Here is a 21,672-nt window from a genome sequence, read left to right as displayed (position 1 = left end):
CTGGTGTATCACAGCTCTCAGGGAGGCGACATGAGTCTGCTACTGCTTCCACTCCTCTTCCCTCAGCGACTCTCTCCAAACACCACGCTGCCTCTCTCTCTCTCTCGCTCTCTCTCACTCTCCTCCTCCTCCCTTCCTCCTCCCCTTCACCCACCACTACTACTCTGTCCCTGCCTCTCTCTCTCTCCCCCCAGCACCCAAAAAAAAAATGCACTCCTCCTTTTCCTGCGTTCTCCCTGTCCTGATCCCCACACCATTCAGAGGAGCGGAGGGAACAATGCCTGCGCCGCCGCCGCTCTCTAAAGAGAAACCTAGGAGCAGTTCTCAGCCGGCAATAATGCCTCCCAACTGTCACCATGGAAACTAATGACGGCCCAGGCCTGGCGGCAGGAGGAGGGGAGCGAGGCGGGGGGGGCCGGGGGGGGAGAGGGGCGGATGGAGAGGGAGGGGAGAGTTAAGTGAGAGAGAGAGATGAGTGGAGGAGGGAGAGAGGAAAAGAAGTGGCTGCATGAAAGATGGGGGAAGTGTGTGCAAGTATCAGTGGGTGTGTCGGCACAGTTGTTGCACGAGAGAGTGTGTGTGTGAGCTGGAGGGGGGGGGGGACGTTTTGGAGGATTCATCAGGTAATTGTTGAAAACGTGGTGTGTGTTCTCACCACTGCCAAGGAGGTTATGTTGTATTCTACGTTTGTTTAATAGTTATTTAGAAGGATTATGTGAAAACTACTGATTTCCCAAAAACTTGGTGCAAGGATGAGGTGTTGGTTCAGGAGAAGATCTATTACAAGTTGGTGGTCGGGGCCGTATCCATTTTTTTTTTCATGTTCTTGAACTTTGTGTTAACTTGGTGTTTTGTCAACAATTCATGGATTCTGATTAAATTAATCAGGCATTTTAAGGGGACTGATATTTATACTGGTGCAGATCAAATACTTAAAACCCAATCTAGTGAATTTAATATGGTTTCATTAGGGGACTGTTGGTGGAGGTATGGTCATAGGTGATCTTCTAGTAACTTAATAATTTAGTCAATAGAATGTTATTAAATACGGAATTTGTTTTCAAATCAATGGTTTTTCACCGAAAGACAAGGACATTTAATTTGCAATGATATTAAACACAGCAAATACTCAGATTTAAGAACATTTAACAAATGATTGGCAATTTGTCTTAAATAAAGGAATTGATTCATCGATTATCAAGATTCCAGTTGCTTATTGTTTATGTCTTAGGCATCCCTTAATAAAATGACAGTTTCAGTTATTTTCTTGTTTTGTAAATTCTCATATAAATAAAAAATAACTCAAAAGATCAAAAGTATTGTCAACTTGTGTTTGTGTTGACTCTTTCCTTTCCTAGAAATTAATTTGTATTTCTGAAATATGAAGATGAGTGATGTTGCTGTATCCCTTGAGGATCCTCTTTACCAGAACTCTCTGGGGAGTACATCCGTGTGCGACGTCCCCCCACAGACACGAGGATCACAAAAGCTGCCGGGGTGACGCGCCCAAGCTGCTCCAACCCACTTCATATGCACATATAATTACAGCCCACCCCCCCTCTCCATATCTCACTGTGCTCCCCCCTCATCCTGCTCAATAGTTGGGGTGACATGGGCCTGAAAGACCGGGTGACATCGCCCGACACCGGCTCTGAACCTACAGGCGAATGCCACCGATAACCATGGAAACACCACTGGAAGACCCCCTGTTCCAAAATGATAACAGAGCTTTAAACGCTGCGTGTGAGGAGAGCAGCGGAAGACAGGGGGAATGTAAAGAGGGGGATGGGTGGCTGCGTTGGATTTAGATTCAGGAAACGCAGAAGCTTTCAAAATTGTAGGCGAGTTGTGTGCGACTGACACCGGGTGAAAATGGGCCCTGATTGATCCTCTTGTCCTCCTGTTGAGAAGCAGCGGCAATAACTACTACACCCTCCAGAGTAAACCCCCTCACCTCCAGCAGCTTGTTATATAGGCCAACTCTTGCTGAACTGATTGAAATTCTCGGCACAGTGAATTATGCATCGCACCGGACAGGGGGGGGGGGACAGGTGCTGCTCTCCACAGCAATAAAGCAGGCTGCTCAATCCACAAGCCGAAGGTGAAATATTCTCACATCAGGGGAAAAAAAGAGGAGATAGAGACTCGGCACCGCGGCCGCCCTGAGGGGCAATCCAAATACCGGGGAAAACCCATTTCACATAAGAATAGAGCCTTGCCTTTGTGGGTTATCTAATGAAGCATGGTGCTCGTGCCCCCTCTTTACACCAAAGAGAGGAATGTGAGCTGTGGGTTGGGGAGGAATGTCGAACCTCTCACCACCTTGTTACCGCTTTTTATTCTGGCGAAGGAGATCGTTGCTCAAGGTAGAACTCGGCTTTACAAAGACGGGGGAGCAACTGGAAGATCTCCATGTCACGGCCTGGAATAAGCTCACAAAGACAAACAGGGAGTGAGTAGGAGAGAAAATCACCGACAGAGGAAATGAAACAAGCCGGCAGGGATCTTCTCTCCGTCTGTCGAGCGTTACCACACTCACTAATTACAACAATGATCCCTGTTCATCTGAGGAGGAACTTGTTTGTGTGATTATTTGCCGACTCCGTCTCGAACCCGGTGGTATATTCACGACTAGTCTAAACCTTCTCCGCTCTACTGACCTAAGGAGGGCATCTGCCACCCATCTGCTCAGTGGGATCACCAACCACACACACACACACACACTCACACACCCTACCATCCCTCTATTACACAGGGAGGGGAAATACGACTCATCGGCTGGTGTTCGTACATTAAAAATTGATGTGTATATATTTTTTCCCTGTTTAATATCAGAATCGAGGACAGCCAATGAGACAGGGACACCAAATGAATGTGATCTTCTGTCTGTGGATAACGCTCCAGATATCGAAGCGTATGATGTCACGGTTCAACACCCGCCATGACCTCACGGCTCTGTGATAAACACAGAGACGTGCACAGCAACGCCATCAACAATATGCAAAACACTTCATCCACATGCACACACAGACACACTGCAAGAATAAATTATTAGTCCAGCTGGATTCAGACAGGACCTGGTACAGAAATCAGCATAGATAAATAAGTATTTTTTTAAATAGCTCAGATCAGTGCGTTGAAGCCTCGGCACACTTGGGCCGGCGGCCTCAGCGTGAGCCCGGCGGATGAGAGCCGGAAGGAGGACACCGGGCTGTTGTCATGGAGACAATTCACATTCCACAGCATGTTGACCCGACTCCAGGATTTTTCCTAAGAGCCCTCACACAGAAAGACAACACAGACAGGCGCACGTATGAATACATCCACACACACACACACACATTCAGAAGCCATAGACACACGAGCTCACGCTGGGAAGACGAACAGCTTTAATGTTCACACGTCTGTGAAGGTCCCCGAGTGGCAGCGAGACACAACATCCACACAAACCTCAGCGGAGGACAGAGGTCGAGGAAGGACAGCGTTAAGGCAGCTGCACGGAGTCTTCCTCGGTTCCTGACACACATTCATGTCGACTCACTGAGCCCGTGGATCAGGTTTCTCTGAGGGGAATTACACTCACAACCATTCATTGCGCGGATCAATTGGAGCTTTCAGACGGAAACAGGGTTCGGTCGGAGATACGAATAACGACAGGTGATCTCCAGTGTCAAATTTAAATGCTATGCTGTACTTCTTTTGTCCTTGAATGAAAATATCTTCAGCAGTCATTCCATCTGTCCGCTCACACAAATGCTCCCCAACAGTAACCTTTACCTTAACTCCTCAAACATTCAGATATACAGATCAAAGAGATGTTTTAAATTAGGCTCGAGTCCTCCTCCCTCTCTTAGGCGTCAGAACCTCTCTTTAAAGAAAAATTCATTAATATTTCACCCAGAGGAGAATCTTAAAAGTCGTTATTAATATTTAAAGCTCTCCTCCTGGAGTACAGAGGTCGTATCTGAATTACAAAGAGACTGGGGTCTGCCTAATCCCACTATCTGTGTTACCCCCCCCCCCCATGGAAAGACAACACACTATATAGATGCTGCTGCACGTTGTGAGAGCAGAGCTAACTGGTGGTGGGATAAGGTCTGGAAATTATATTTGCTCCCATGTCGTCTGTGGGTGTTTGGCCCTGGGTTGTGTGGTGGAGTCAGACTGACGGGGGGGGAAGGAGAGAACAGTACACTGAAAGAGCAAAGAAAATATCATGGAGATCAAGAAAAGGATCCTGAATTGAATATTTAAAGTAAACTAGAAATTTCTGCGACAAAAACTTCAACCACAAAGTCTGAGTTCATTCTTAAATATTTGTAAGAATGTGTCTATATGTTTCTATATTCATAAAGTGACATAAGGGCGTCAGATTTAGATTTCATAGGACATACAATGATTACTTCCGCCAATGAGGTTGTGTTTTCACTGCTGTTTGTTTGTTTGTCTGCAGCCTGAGGCAAATACTACAGGACGGATTCCCACGAATCTTAGTGGAAGGATGCGGTTCAGGCCAGGAAAGAACCCATTCGATTTTGGTTAGGATCTGGATCAGGGGGCAGATCTGGGATTTATTTTAACATAGAGATAATATTTTCATAAATTTTCTTGATTTCTAAGAGAATTATGTCCGAGTGTTGATGAAAAACACAACATGGGGGTTGGTATTGATTATCGAGATCTAGAGGGTTTAAATGGGGTTGATGGACTACATGCTGGGCTAGAAACTGTAACTACCACCAATATGTAGCTGAGAGACACAAAATGGCCTTAGCTATAAGACTTGCATGTTTTAATTTAAAGGAACTGTTGAGCCTCTCCAATCTGAATATTGTATCTATAAAATACTAGAAAACTGTGATATCAGTTAAAAACAAGTATAACATATCTATATTTTATTGTAGTTACTGCAGCTATTGACTTATGTTAGTTTTACAATTTCTAGATTCAACCTTAGTCAAGATTTGATACTGTAGCTGCTTCTATGATATTCTAAAATAAAGGTTCAACCTTCCTTGGTTTAATTCATTACATATTCACATGATGATTTGCCCCAGTTCAAATTTCACCCTCAGTGGAACAATTATAATATAATTACAAAGGTCTCCCTCATATCTTGACATGTTTTTCACAACGCTGCATCTATTGAACCAGAGGAGAAGGTTAGAGTTTGCCAGCACTCAGCAGTTCAGTAATGATCTGGATGAGCTCTTCCTCAGCTCCTCAGACAACATAAGCAGGCAGTCCTGCAGACAGGGGAGCAATATGAGAAGCAGCAGATAATAAATACATGGGGGTTGTTATATGAATGGGATCTCTGTGTGGAAGTCAGATTATTCTTATTTTGTTAAGCAAAGACTATGTGGACAATGCAGAAATAGTTAACCGCTGATTTTAGAGATTGAATTTTCCTGCAGGACTTGGTTATGTTTGTTGTTTTTGTTGATGCGATCTGGGTCAAGGAAGGACACATGTACGGATCCAGGAATTTCGTTTTACTTTCTTTATATAAAATATTTCATGGATCTAGATGGAAAAAAGCAGCTTCAGCATATTTAGGGGACTGGTGTGTGAAATGTGCTGCAGCTTGATTGTAATTAAGGGGCCTGTTGGGCCTGGGTGGAGGTATGTGCAGTATACTGAGTGCCCTTGTAGTTTCCACTGTTACCCCATGGTGTGCATGTCCTTGAGTATGGTCTTCAAAGGTGTGATTCGAGTGAACCTCCCTGTGATAGTTTGTACCTATTAAAGGTGTGACTGTGTGCATGCCAGTGTGCGTGGGTGCCGGCACGTGAGTGTGTGTCCACCCACAGTGCATTTGGTCATCTGATGAGCTGCAGGCTCATCTTTCCCTACAGCGCCCAGATGGCCTATGATTATGCACGGCTCAGTAGAGATTAGTGTGCAAGCACAGACAGAGATGGAAACAGGAGAGTAAAAATAAATAGTTCAAATGAGGAAAAAGGTTGGCACAAAATTATTGGTTGGTCAAAGAAAACGATGCAGGGCGGCTAGCGTCACCCAGCGCAGCATCAAAAGAAGGCAAACGTGCACTAACGTCTCCATCTGCAGAGAAACACGAAACCTTTCAGCTGCAGATCATTTCCACTGGTCTCTTTGATTTTTTGCTTTGTTGCAGAACAAAATTATAATCTCAGATTTCATGTGTTGCATCATGTTTAAGGGGACGAGGCATGAAGGGGGTAGAAGGTGATGGATGACGAAGGTCTGCGTGTGTGTGTGTGTGTGTGTGTGTGTGTGTGTGTGTGTGTGTGTGTGTGTGTGTGTGTGTGTGTGTGTGTGTGTGTGTGTGTGTGTGTGTGTGTTTGTGTGTTAGTGTGTGTGTCTGATGGGAATATCTCAGGCAAGGAATACACACGAGGGCATTTATCACCAGCAACATTTGACATGATTGATCGCACTCTGGAAAGCAAAGTACACCCAAAAGAGCAGTGTGAAAAATGATCAATGCTTCACTGAACCAACAATATTTAACTCTCGCTGTGTTTACTGGCCTGACTTCCTCTGGAGGGGAATCTATGCTATTTACACTGATATCTGTTTGAATGGTGCCTCTAGACAGAGTGGGTGTTAATTTTATTGAGTCATAAAAATTCCATGTTGCAGAATTTCCTAAAAAAGTTTTTTTACATTAGTCACCTACTGGGCACAGATGCATGGACATGCCTGTGACTTCAAGACAAAGGACGCCGCACAGTGAGAACACAGGCAGAATGCAAAGCATCCCAAGCTTGCTCTTGTGAATGAATCAACACATTCATACCTCCGTCAGCTGAAACTGAGTTCAGCACTCCACTCATATTTCTTCCACTGAATGAGATACAGCAATGACGCAATCCTGCACCGAGAGTCGGTAAAGAGAAGCAGGCCCACGAGCTACTTATTGTAATAGGGTTGAATCTTGTTGTGGTTATGAGTGCTTCACCTATAAGTGTATTGCTGGCTCTCTCACCCGGACGTCAAGTAGATTAGAGCAGGATGAGTCGCGTCTGGCTGTTTTGTTTTTGTGTATCAGGCACAGCAGCAGAGTCATGCTGCAGGAGACCAGCATAGAGTGTGTGTGTGTGTGTCTGTGTGTGTGTGTGTGTGTGTGTGTGTGTGTGTGTGTGTGTGTGTGTGTGTGTGTGTGTGTGTGTGTGTGTGTGTGTGTGTGACTGTGTGTGTCCGGCGATGATAGATGGCAGTTTAACAACCTCCAGCTCATGTACTTCATATTCGAAAGGGTATTTTTGGAGGAAATTAATTACAACGATTCAGCTCCAGGCATGAAAAGCAGCAGACAGAGCGCCAGTTTTTCAGAAAACCAGCTGACATGTACGCATGCATCTATACACACACCAACCACACACACACAGACACACAAACACACACTCACACATCCATAAAATCCATTGTTTACCCAATGAAGGGTTTGTTAGTGTATCAGGAGCTTGATGAAAAAAGAAAATGCTGAAACCCTGAAATTGAGGAGGATAATCCGCAGCGGGCCACAGGAAGAGGATCCATCTGTGTGGATGTAGCTCTCATCTCCTCGTTAGGTGCAGGGTGTTGCAGCCGCCCTGTGATGAGAGCTGGGAGAGGGAGCGGCGCGGTGCCGCGGCCGCAGAGACGACAGGTTCAAATCTCCGGCTGACACTTTAGAACAAAAGGAGGATCTCAGGTGACACGACTCAACACGAGGAGAGGGGAAGCTCTTAACTACTGTCGAAAGTGCAAGTCATCGCAAACTGCAGCTGTTAAAGTGGTAAATCAGAGTCCACACCTCGCTCCGACTAGAATTACTGCCATGAGGTTGTATGTCTCCGCCAACCAGTGCAGTGCCAGTCCCTCCAGGTGCCAATTAATCTGGTCCAAGGGACAACTGGTAAAAATGTTTTGTTCAAGAAGCCAAACACATGTTTTGTTAATCCATCGTGACCTTTGACAACCCACATGGTAAAAAAATTGTTTTGTGAGGTCACGTTATCTTGACCTTTGACTCCGAATTCTTATCAGGTCGTCGTTGATTAAATGTGAACATTTCTAACCAGATTGAAATAATCCTCTCTAGACGCTCCTGAGATATGTGTTCACGAGGCAGAAAATGTGTTTTTGAGAGGTCACAGTGACCTTGAACGTTGATCTTTATGTTTTTACTGTCCTCTGGTTGTACCATTACACCTGTAAAGCACTTTGGTAAACCAAGTCTTTTTTAAATGTGCTATATAAATAAAACTGACTTTGAAATTGACATTGACCTGTGACCACCAATCTGTACGCAAATTTGAAGTGATTCTTGAGATATCGTGAGTTGCTGGTATGGAGTCATAATAAAACCGTTCTACTTTGTTTCACAAAGTCATCACAGAGTCAGAGTAGCACAGGGTGATAAATGGCTGCAGAGAAGCAGAGACTATAATAGGAAAAAGCAGAGCAGATAGCCGAGTGTCAGGGTGAAGCACCTCGCTGTCACCAGCTCGACTGCTGAGCTCCACTTCTGTCTGGAGCCCAGAGAGAGAGAGAGTCAGTGAACCGACACAGAGTCGTGATGACGGACAGAAAACTTCACAAACACATTCAACTTCGACAGCAGTTAACAAAGATGTTTTAAAATATGGTCATGAAAGCAGAACCAAAGGCTCCAAGTCTTTTTGGCTGGTGACCCCTTAAATCATCACTGGATGCACCAATTAAAACAAAAAGCCGTTCCCTTATCTTCTCCTCAATAGTACAATATTCCTTTAACAGGTCTGAAGAGTTTTACCCATCTATTAACTCACGAGCAAGACAGAAATGAAAAATGAATGTATTAGAAATTCGTTTTTTCACGCTTTTGACTCTTATAATAACCCAACAACCCCTTTAATTTATTTGCAAAACCTTGTGGGAGTTCCTTCCCAGAGACCCTGGACTCCTTAGTGATTATTAATTTACGTTAAGGGAAATTCATAGTCTCCTGACTCCTTCTTCTGCTGGGTGGGATGAAGAACTTTACAGGAATGACATAACAGGGCCATCTAGTGGTACAATAACTGCTGCACACTCAGCAGAGCAGCAGTAGAGAGATTTCTATGGAAAACTGCTATGGTCGGCAATAAGATCCACATCTGATGTAAATCACATTTGAATGCATAGAAGAAAGGGTTCATGGTCGGGGTTGTAAAAGCTGTTTCTCCTGCTTTATTACATGAACTACCGAATCAGCGTTTTATGAATGACGGTAAAAAAGAGCTGAGATTTAAGAGCGAGAAGAAGATTCTCACGAGCTCAGTCGAAGGGAGAACCAATCCGCACTCATCATGTACCACAAATCTTTTCCACTGACAGCAGCATCTTTCCTCGTCAAAACAGCAAATTACAGGAGGAATAACAAGAGGCTCGTAAAGGCACACTCGTGGCAGTTAGGACTTTTGAACGAGGGGGACCATAAACTGAATGCTGCCAAAAGAGAAAAGGCTGCTAACAGAACAACTTTCACTATCTGGCAGTGTCTTGTGGGGAACTAAATGAGAGGCCTGTTCAAGCATCAGTTTGAAAAAAGGAGCTCGTCTGTGTCAGGCTGAGACTAAAGAACAGAGCAGGGAAATGTTTCCTGCAGACTGAGAGGCCCCGAGGCTGCTTGGCACATTTTTTAAGTGTTAAAATACAAAATTATAATCATGTGTAAATGTCAAGAGGGTCAAAATAAGTGTTGTGGCTTAGCGGCTTAATCGACTCTACCCCAGATTTATTCCGTACCAACAATACGCAGGGTTTACAGGAAGGAAGAGGAGAGGGAGAGAGAGACAATGGTTAATGACAACAGAAGGGCAGAGCAGGAGGGGGCGGGGGGCGGTGGGGGGAGGAAGGGCACCCAGGGGAGAGAGAGCGTGGAGAACTCCACACAAGCCTCCTTTGTTGGCTGCAATCAGCCAGACTAGGAAGACATTTACTACATGGTTTATGACCCTATCAGGTGAGCCCATGTGAATGGCGGAGTGTGTGCGGTGATTAAGAAAGGTCGGAGGGGAGGGGCTGAGGGGGGGGAAATGAACTAAACTTAGCTGAGACATTAAGGACATTAAGTTCTCAAGAAGCGCGTGTACAGTTTGAAGGGTTATTTTCTTTAGATTGAATTTTTTTTTCCCCCCGAGCCTGTGGTTTAAATTTCACACTGGTGTAAAAAACTCTACCACTGGAAATCTGATAATCAATCATCATTTCAGAGTCTGGAGGCCTGAACAGCGTCAGCACGAGGAAACACAGCTGCAGGCAGCAACTGCTCTGACAGGCGGCTTCCATATCGTAAGAAAACACCGTATTCACACCGTCCACGTCTGGCTACTGGATGCTGCACTCGCAAATCTCAGTGGAGTGTCCTTGAAATCCAAAACCAGGGAGTTTCAGTAAAACTATTCCTGCTATAAAAAAACTGAATCCCACATTAAATAATGTAACCTTGATAGAAATAATAAGCTTAAGTTAGTTCCTGGAAGACAAAGAAACCTAAAGAGAAATCTATGGAGACATGGGACATAATAAAAATCATAAATCTAAAAACGTATCATATATATATGAACTGAATAGGCTTATTTCAATATTTGAAATTTTGTTAAACATTGAATATAAGCATGAATATCAACAAATACACAAGATAAACAAACTAGATCCTGATAATAATAAAGTCAACAAATCAGATGAATAGACCCAAAGCAAACTGCTCTACTCCATCGCAGCAGCGTCAGTGACTCATCACAACAGATTCTGCAGATCAGGCTTCTGTGGACTGAGTCTTCATTTGCAGGGTCTCAATGACTGCAGGTCACAGTTTGAGAAAGAAGACTAGAACCAGCATCACCACAGGCTGAGGAAACAGCCCATTCCAATTAGGCAGGTTTAGAGCCGGCCCTGCACATGTTTGGACCATAATGGACTTCTATGACACAGGAAGTTAAATCAAGTCTTTGATATAAAGACAACTCTTCGGTTCAATCAATTGTTGGAACTGGTTTTCATGCCCCAGGACCCGTCCTATAGATTTGGTTATTGAATGATTGTGACCAAGGTATTGAGGAGGACATTTTACAGACAAGGAGCCCAAGGTTCTGTTTTGCTGTGAACCAGAACGTCAATGCTCACCATCGAACCTAGAGGTGACCTCCACCTGGCCTCCACCTCCTCCTCTTCCTCCCTGCCTCACCCTTCCCCTGCCTCACCCCAGTGTGTACAGGAAACCCTGCTTCTAGAGAGCCTGCTCTTCTGATGATCAGAGAGGAAAAACACAATGCCTTCAGTGTGCTAGAAAGGAGCTCCACTCATAAAACACACACACACACACACACACACACACACAAACACACACACACACACATACACACAGAGAAATAGAATGGAACATGCTTTTACTATTAAGGACTTTTTTTTTTCTTTCCATATGACTTTCCCAGGAAAATCCCCCTCATCAGGGTCGGTCCAATCCAGACAGACAGTAGACTGGAGAAGACACTCCGATACAGACAGACACAGACGGCTGTGCAGAGACACTGACCTTCTCTTCCTGTGACTAATGCCCCAAAAGAGTTTAGAGGGTGAAAGGTTACTGAACTCGACCCTTTCTCTTCTCTGTTGGGCTGATATCTGATTATTTTTCCAATTTTTTGAAAAGGGCCTGAAGGAACACTCCCGTCTCTCAGACACTTGAACCCAGTCACTCCTCAGCCTCTGACTTTGATACAACTCGATCTACCTCCACGACCAGGATGAGACTTATTCAGTCTCTAGGGGAACACTCAATGTTTGACATGCCTGTCCTTGATTGGGTGACACTGAGTATAATTCTGTTCATTTCTCGAAGGCCTCAACAGTTGGTACCATTTAGGAAATCTAGGTCACTTCCGCCTTCTGTGTGTGTGTGCGTGTGTGTGAGTGTGTGTGTGTCAGCCAGACCCTACTTCAAGCCAAGAGACCTCCAGTATAAACACATATTGCAGGAAGGACTGCTGCTCTGAACAGAAACATCCTAATACCAAACAGCATTCGACTCAACACTCCTGCCACCCCTGCTGTCACATTCCCGCTCGTTCCAACTAATCTGCAAAAACTTTCTGCGAATACTTTCGAGACACTCAAAGTGTCAGTGTGATCTTCTGGTGTGGACGGACATGGCCTGTTTGTTGCATCACAAGGATTCAGACACCAACACTAGAAGGCTTTACAACTACGGTTGTTGTACTAGAGGTTACTCTTCTCCAAACTCCGGTCATAGATATTAAATAAAAAATATTTTAATTGATTTGAGGGAATTTGAATGAAAAGAAAAGGCACATTTTGTTATTATGGTTCCCAATGAGGTTGTCAAGTCCCTTCATGGGCTCTCAAAGTAAATATACAACAACAATGGCACTTAAGGACAAACAGTCTCCTTTAAATTCAATCTGCATCAAATTGCAGAACTGTTGCAGACCCCTAAATGTGCCTGATCCATGAATATTTCCCGGGGGAAACTGTGGAAATGTTGAAAAAACAATAAAGTGAAAAAAAGTCCTGGCTCATGCCGTGATCTGGATACATTTCAATGTTTCTTCTCCGTCCAATACCACATCCTCTTGCCAGATTTTGTGCTAACCTTCCTGTACTTTTTGTGTAATACTGCTAACTAGGGCTGCCACTAACGACTATTTTTCTATCGACTAATCGGACGACTATTTTATCGATTAGTCGATTAATCTAAACGACTAATTTTCCTCCAAAAAAATCAAATTGACCATTAATTTCAGTTAATTTTATTTTGACAACAACAAACTGTATGTCATCGTATAACGAGCACAAAACAAAATGTAAAGAAAGGCTCAAATATTAAAGTGCAAAACTGTAGGTTTAAACTAGCAACTCCAACGTGATAAAAATAAATAAAAAAGAGGGCATATAAGTTAAGTCAGCAGTGCAACTCAAAAAGATATCAAAGTTTCTATTCAGCCCCTTATCAAAATAAAAAAGTTAGGTCTGCATATTAAACAAAGTGAAACATTTTTAAAGTATAAAAAACAATGGTGTCCAGCTCAAAATCAAACTCAAACGTCAGTTAGACATGTGTGTTGTAATGTAAGAATGTCAGCATGTCCACATGTTTGGGACTCAGTCTAGCGCCCCCCCCCCCCCCCCCCCCCCCGCGCGAACGGAGGCTTCCCCCCGCGGGCGCCGGAGCTGAGGTGACGCGAGTAGGACCCGACCCGCGCCGGGCCGCCGTCCGCACCTGCGACGGACACCGGCCCGCGGTCCAAGAGAGAGGAAGCCCCCGCACCAGCGACGCCGTGAGGCGCCCCCCCCCCCAAAAAAAAAAAAAACAACTTGAGGCGGGCCGCACACCGAGCCTCCGGCTGCGTGGAGGAGGGGGGCGCCGGGGCGACTGCTCCCCCAGCCGCGGCATGCATAGTCTATGGCGGCATGTGCCCAGCGGTTTAAAAAAAAAAATGCGTCGACGCATTTTATACGCGTCGACGCATTTTCAGCGTCGACGTAATCGATGACGTCGACGAATCGCGGCAGCCCTACTGCTAACTAACAAACAACTTAGAAGGGCACTGAGTGAATAGTCTCCTGATCTGGATACGCATAAAATATGAATGAGTCCTTCATAGACCCAAACCGCATCTTTCCAACAAGTTTCGAGGAAATCTATTTTTGTGTGATCTTGCTTACAAACAGACAAATGGACAGAGGTGAAAACATAACCTCCGTGGCAGGGGTATACGACAAACCTACAATCAACTGTCTACATCTTTTTCCACTTTTTAAATCTACTTTCACCTCTTGAATTTACGATCCTTCAAATGAAACTACCAGAGATATTTGTTTGAACTACTCATAACTCAGGATCGCAACTTATGACGAGATGTCACGAGCAGATATGACCTCATGTCCAGGCCTGGAGTCCAAAGGGTGGGGAAGCCCTGTGTTGTGGACTACGTCACACCACACAGAACAGTTAGGTGTGGTAAGAAGTTGTTACAATGTCCTTTTTGACAATTACTGAGCAAACATTGCTTTATAATTGCCTATGCTATGACAATTTCAATGCAGAACAATTGGAAACACACCTCTCAGAGGAGCGTGCCTGCCAATGACTGAGGAACCTGTTGAGCAGGAGTGTCAATATAACGCCACAGTGTGTTCACACCAGCTTATAGTTGTAGAAATATCAAAACAAACCAGTTTCTGATCCTCCCTGGTTCAGTCATCATCAGTTCAGTCATCATCCTCCTGTAGATGGGTCTTATGTTTACCTGCAGTCTAATGTTGAACCAGCAAAGCTAATAAACCACTGTCTTATCTGATGCAAAGGCGGACACAAGGTCATTTAACACAATCACTGTGACACCTTCACATGAAAACAGGCTGATAGTGAGCGCAGAAAAAGACAAGAAAAGGGGGAAGCCACAAATAAAAAACGCTTTCTAAAAATGTGGTATTAGAAAATTGTTCAATCTATTACACACACACACACACACACACACACACACACACACACACACACACACACACACACACACACACACACACACACACACACACACACACACACACACACACACACACACACTCACACTGAAGGGCTGTCTTATCTGAAGACACACACATGACCACCATTGGGAAAATCAATGTGACACTCAGACAAGCCGAGGAAGAGCCTGAAGCTTCAGAAAGGCTCTGAAACTGACTCATGCTGCCTCACACACACACACACACACACACACACACACACACACACACACACACACACATACGCACACACGTAGGGGATGGTAACCATTGGTGCTTGCCGGAATAAACCAACGTGTTTGAAGAATGGTCTGCTGGTCACCTTGAGATCAAGCAGTGGCTTGTTAGCTGCAGTGCTACAATAATTTTGTAAATTGGGATCAATAAAGCACATCTATCTATCTATCTATCTATCTATCTATCTATCTATCTATCTATCTATCTATCTATCTATCTATCTATCTATCTATCTATCTATCTATCTATCTATCTATCTATCTATCTATCTATCTATCTATCTATCTATCTATCTATCTATCTATCTATCTATCTATCTATCTATCTATCTATCTATCTATCTATCTAATACTTTGAATGAATTACTAAGCCCTTGAGGTAATGTACTACAACAATCAGTGGGCTCCATACAAGCCAAGACAGCTGGAGGGAGAGTATGGCAACAGGAAGTCTTCCATCACCCAACACATTAACTTCTTATCTGGAGACCGAGACAGCTTCCCAGTTTAACAGTTCAATGATATTTTGATACTTCTGTTTGCTCAGATGTCATTGACATAATAAAAAAAAAAAAAAAATCACAGTTCAATCTATGGCTGCTACATGGGCCGCCAGATTTACCCAGTAGTATAAGTAGATTTAAATGTATTTATGTCTATTCCAGTCAATGAATAAACCGTGCCTTGTGATTTGGACTGTATCCAGACCTGTAACACTGCAGTACAGTGTTATAGTGGAGTCTGTGGTTCATAGATCACGTTTGTTCCTCTGTCCTTATTAAAGATGATCTGATAGGATGGATCCGGATAGACCCGGAAAAACTCCAGCTGCGTTCTGCATGTGAGAGGTGACCGGCTTTAGTTTGACCAATTTATTTTCTCAGAAATCCCCAAAACCAAGACCGTTAGCCACAGCTAGCTGAATTGTCAGTAGTTTGTACTACTGTCCCACAAGTAAAATAGTGACTTGAACTGTATGCAAGAGGAGTGACACTCATGTTTATAATAACAACACTATAGCACTGGGCCAGAGAACAATGGTAGAAATAATTACTGTGATACAGGGTTGGTCATATAAAGCTGTTACAATACAATATATATGTTGCTGTTTCCTTAATCACTGGTATCGGTTCGCTACTTGATATCAGCCAATAAGTCCAGGTATCAGAATGAGCATCGAAAAAGGGAAAAATCAGAAACTCTCCAGTCGACGTGACCTAAAAAGTCAATCGACTTCCATTTGACTTTAAGCAAGAGGACAGACTTTGAAAGTGAGAGAAACAGCAGAAGAATCTGAGCTGAAAACCAAGTGGGAACAAAGGGAGCCGGGCAGATAATATTCTCACCATCCTCTCCTCCAACTCCTGTGTTCTGTGTTTATCTAACACGGAGGGGAGATGTTTACATTGGCTTGGTTAAACACAGCCAGGCCCAATAGCTTTTGTTAATAATAAATAACCTAAACAGCCAGTCAGGGGACGTCCACGCTGCACCGAGGACTCTGCTGCCAAGGAACGTCCACCGCCGTCGTCCCACATCTGTCCAACGAGACACGTTCGCAGAGAGTGAAGTCTGTCGAGAAAAGTTTATGGAGTGGGAAACCCGTCTGAGGCTTGAGGTGGAATTCAAACTGAGAGGCGTGCTATCTATCCGACCGCAGTTTATTTGTGATGTGGTCTATTTTAATAGATTCTCCGATGATTTGATGTGAGCAGCCTACAACCCGTATGACCCTCCCATCGTAAACATAAAAATAAGCATTAGAGAGTGCACGGGCTGGTTGGATTCCCATGAGGAAGGAGAAGAGTTGAGGGGAGTTGAGAGGAGAAAAAAATTTGATATATTTCATCCGACGGCAGTTGCAGCGAGGACCCGAGTGTGTGTGCGTCTGTGTGTGTTTGTGTGTGTGTGTGTGTGTTGGGGAGGGGATTTAAGTCAGGCATAGCGATGAGGGGGCAGACGAGATTGATCTGGGACAGTGTGGGAGAGAAAGAGGGAAGTGCAGGGAAAAAAGAGGGAGAGACCGAGGCCTTGGGAATGAATGTGTGTGTGGGAGAGAAACGATACACCGCTGGACTGCCGGAAAAAGAAAGTCAGCCAGGAGGACGGCAGATCAATTCCTCCCCCGAGTCTCACAACAAACATACTTTTTTTTTTCTGTCTCTCTCTCTCTCTCTCTCTCTCTCCCTTCTCTCTGCATAGCTCACCTCTGCTGCAGCCTGATATCGCCCCATCAGCACTCCATCCCTATCACTCTTATACCCTCCCCCTTTCTTTGTCTGCATGCTAGCACTATATTCTCAGGCCTCCATGTGAACAACCCCCAGATTTAGCTGAAATTTGAATTGGATTTTCGGTTCCTGTTGCAACGTACTGCTGTGGCTACTTGCTGGGGAATATTAAGCCAGATGCCCCAGATGTGTCATCTCAACACCACGCAACACACATCTGGACACGGAAAGTTGATTATAGACCAAAAAGGAATAACGGTCTTCTTGATTATGGTAGAATACAAATTCAGAAGTATAACATCATCAAAAGGACCTGTGTATGGAATGAAAAGAGGAAATTACCCACTGATACACACACTTAACCTCAGAGGTCAACACAGCTCTGCATCACATATACACACACTCTCCTCCACTCAAATTTGATTGACCACACACACACACACTTCTTATTAACACTTTTCACGGACTTCCACTCATTTTGGACAGCCTGGCCGAAACTGTATCTCAAACCTGAACCAGGACCGATTCATGGTTAACTCTAACCTGAACCAGGACTAACTTTACTTAACTTAACCACAAGTCACGTGTGACCTTGACCAGGGGTTCACAAATGAAGTTTTGTCTCATTAGGACGAGTATTAAAGCTGGACAAGGTCCTACAGAGCAAACACACACACACACACACCACAAACACCACACACACACACACACACACACACACACACACACACACACACACACACACTAGAGCAGTGAGGAGGATGAATGACTCCTCTCAAAATCAGTAATATAATTGTGGCGTGTGTGTGTGTGTGTGTGTGTGTGTGTGTGTGTGTGTGTGTGTGTGTGAGTGTGAGGAGGGGGCCCTGCGTCAGTCTGGGGCAACGGTGAGGTCAGAGCTCCTTTCCTCAGGGTTTGGCACAGCTTTGCTCCTATTCTTGCCATGTCAGCTCCCCAACAGAAGTGTGTGTGTCTGAGTGTGTGTGATTGTGTGTCTGTGAGCAACAGCCCCCTCTCGGTTGTTGTGGGGCTGCTGTAGGCCTGCAGCTGCCCCGCTGACAGCTGGCAAAAGCATTTTGGAATTTCAAATCCTGTGCGCAATGGAAGCCGTGGCCATTTGGGGAACAAGTTGAGAAAAGCTCTCCCAGCAGAGTTCCCTCTTCTCCTTCTCCTTCTCCATTAACACAGAGACAGAGAAGCAGAGGTCTGTGTGTGAAACACTCACCAGTAGCTGGAACCTCCTGCATCCTGCACAAACTTCGTCTCCGGCTCTTTTCTCTGCGGAACGCGTCCTTCTTCCTCTCGGAGAGAAACTGGCACAAACAGACGCTCCTGCGCACGGAGCGTCTCCACTTCTCTTTTCCTGTTGTTCCCAAATAAAAAGAGAGAACCGAGCCTCACACACTCTTAAGCTCGCTTCATGGTTTTCCTACGGACTCCAGCGAGTTGTGCCCGGGTGCTTTTTCTTGTGCCGAGTGGCGAGCAGGGTAGTTTCCTCCGTGCGCTCCTCTCTCCTCCTCCTCCTGAAGAGAGAAGCCTCCTCTCCGAGCCGCTGGAGGGAGATGCGCGCCCCCGCCGCTGCGAGGCGCGGGCACGACAACCCCATTCATTGGGTGAGTGACTGCTAGAATGAAAGATATGTGTTGGAAACTAGATAATAAGCTAATAAAAGTTATTCTTGGACTCATCACTTGAATTTAAAGGGATAGTTCACCCAAAAGGAAAATTGACTCATTATCTACTCACCACTATGCCGATGGAGGGGTGGGTGACGTGTTTGAATCAAAAAAGCCCTTTTGGAGTTTCAGGGGTTTCAATTGAAGTAACTAGTCACAGATTCTTCAAACGTGAAAAAACAACATGAGACAAATATGAAATGCCTCCATACTTCTCCTGTGGGGTCCTCCAAGGGTCCAGAAGCCCCAGTATTTGAATTAGACTCGTAACAGCTTCATTGACACCATGTTTTTAGCCTTAATGTTCTCTACAGGAAGTAGTGATGAACCCGGCTCCAGAAGAGATTCACAGCAGACATTTGGACTGAAAACATGGTGTAAATGATGCTGTTTTGAAGGTCTAGGCTTAAGGATGCTTGGATGAAACCACAGGATCAGTATGGAGGCACTTCATGTTTTTGTTTCTATTGTTTTTTACATGTGTAGAAGGGTCAACCATTTATTAAAATTGTATTAGATTTGGCTGGAACGCTGTTTACCCCTGAAGCTCTAAAAGTGTTTTGTGGACTCATCAACCCTGCCTCGGCATAGTGGTGAGTAAATAATTTCATTTTTGGGTGAACTATCCCTTTAAAGCAGCAACCACAGTCTCAGAGTCAGTTTTTCTACCAGGCTACATTTGCAGCCATGATGTGCCCACTGGCACAGAGAGGCATGACATGACATGACAGCGTCACGCGAAGTCATGAAAGGGATGAGGCCTACTTCCAGAGATGGCTCTGCTGAGAGAAGTCCACAGCTGCCTATTAGTGTGGAGAAAGAGGCCGGAACACAAATTCTAACTGGCGACGCGTTTCCATGTCGCTGCTCATCTTTTAATTGATTATCTTGAGTTCCCAGGCAGCTGAACGGATTCTGTCAGCTGCCTCTGAGAATCTCTGCAAACAGTAACAAGAAACTCACAGCAGCAGGAGAACAAGTATTGACGTTGCAGATCATTATAGATATAAAATTCCATTTCATTTCCTGAGGGGTGTACAAGGTTATACGGGTTACAGTCTTTGGTGGTAGAAGTACATCTACTGAGTACATTTATTCGAGTACTGCAAGTACAAAAGGAACTGTTGGGTTTCTCTTTAATATTGTAAGGTTGTAAAGTCTCACCCTTAATATGTAAAGTGCCTCGACATAATATATGTTGTAATTTGGTAATACAGAAATACTCGATACAGTTTTAAAATGAATGATCCTTCTGGACTTTTACCTAAAACACTTTGGTTTGTTTTGAATATTTTTCATATTGTCTTTATACTTTTACTTCAGTAAAGGTCCCATGTGCTTCCTCCACCACTGCCAGTCTTTGTGTGTCAGTAGTAAAGTTTTCAAGCAGGAGCAGGACTGTGTGGTGGCGACCCCTTGTTACCTCTCTGTATGTCTGCCTGTCCCCTCAGCCCTCCGTCTTTATGGAACCCGTGTCGACTCGGCCACGCGTCATTAACCCCTTTCTGCTGCACGCTTTGCATCTGTCTCAGATCAACACAGACAACAGCAGGGTCTGTAATGGTAATGCCCCCCCCCCCCCATCCCCCCCTCCCTGACTGCTGTGCGCACACAGCCATTGACATACACACCTCATGTAAGAGCTCTTCTATATATCTGCTCTGATCACTTCATTTGCAAAACAGGGCCTCCCTCCATTTTGCAGACCCAAGCAAAAACAGGAAAAGAAAACACATTCTCCCTTTTTCACTTTAACCTTTTCCCTCTTTACTTAGGAGGATAATTCTGAACATGTCAGTGCGGAGTCGGAAAAGGCCAAGAGCTTTGTGGATGACTGAACTCGTGTTTTAAATAGACCAGGGGCCCAGTGTCCCTGTTAGTGCCTCCGAGTGCACGGAGCTGCCTGTCTGTGCGTCTGGGGCAGGCTGGTCCGCAGAGAGCAGAACACCAAACAGCCCCCTGGGATACATCCTCCCAGAAGGAACAACAGCATCCACAGAGAGGAGAGGAGGAAGGAGGAAGAGAGAAGGGAAGGGAGTCAAAGCAGGAGGGGGAGAGGCGAGAGACACACTGAGCAGTATTTCAAATAAGACAATTAGGGACTGGAAGAGAAAGAAGACTGAGGCAGATGAGCCGTCAAGATGAAGAATAGGTGTGAACCCGGCACGCATACGTGTGAGATGAGTCTTTTACACTTGTCTGAAACCGTCATGGTGTAAACGCCTGAATCAGATGACTAATCACACTCTGTACTGAGGTGCCAGGTTCTACTCCTTCACTCCTTTTCAGGTGCAAATTGAAGCCTCCTCCTGCTCATTGAATCCACACTGATCTGTGGCTGTGGCTGCACCGAGAGTTTCGATAATCCTGACAGATCTGTGAGTCACGAGGACGCTCACACCCCACGTCCAGTGTCAGGACTGAGGAATGTTTTAATGCATCATGAGGCTGAGCTCACACTCCTCCACGGGCCATAAATGAGTTAACGTCCCCTGGAATCATTTGTGCTCCAGTATAGCTGCTCAGAAACGTGTGTGTGTGTGTGTTAGTGTGTGTGTGTGTTTGAAGTTTATCCATGTGAGGGCCTGGGTGGTGCTGAAGTTGTGGAGCTCCTCATCCACAGCAGCTGATCACGCTTCCTTCAGGCTCCACATGACTTTATCACATGACGGCGCAGGCACATAAAGGAGACTCTTTGTAAGGGCACACACAGACACACACACACACACACACACACACACATTCTGTTTTAAGACCAATGCTGAACCCACTGACAAACTACCCATGGAGATGTCACCATTTGTAGTAGAGGGACCCCAGGTGGTGGATTTTAACAGTGCATCATAAGTGAGACAGCAGCTCTGCAGCAGGAACCGCTCCCCTGCGTCCAGAGCATAAAACCCCAGCACCTGCATGTTAACTGATAACTGAGGACTGATGTGGAGGAACGAACCCCACTGACCCATATCTTTCCCTCTGCCAGTCCAGCCCGGGTTGGGGAGGATGTGAGAG

At 45.0% G+C, this 21,672-nt stretch overlaps 1 protein-coding gene across 1 annotated transcript in view; it reads right to left on the bottom strand.

Moving 5' to 3' along the window:
* The window catches only part of fgd (faciogenital dysplasia), a 54,979-nt gene extending 36,683 nt beyond the window's left edge, over nucleotides 1–18,296 (bottom strand). Inside the window, exon 1 of the mRNA XM_061075090.1 lies at nucleotides 18,210–18,296. Coding sequence (XP_060931073.1) covers nucleotides 18,210–18,231 — 22 coding nt within the window. The 5' untranslated portion in view covers nucleotides 18,232–18,296. The remainder of the gene's footprint in view (nucleotides 1–18,209) is intronic.
* Nucleotides 18,297–21,672: the final 3,376 nt, after the last annotated feature.

The sequence above is a fragment of the Limanda limanda genome, chromosome 7 (genome assembly GCF_963576545.1).
Source record: "Limanda limanda chromosome 7, fLimLim1.1, whole genome shotgun sequence".
Taxonomy (NCBI): domain Eukaryota; kingdom Metazoa; phylum Chordata; class Actinopteri; order Pleuronectiformes; family Pleuronectidae; genus Limanda; species Limanda limanda.
This window is presented reverse-complemented; position numbering and strand designations above follow the sequence as displayed.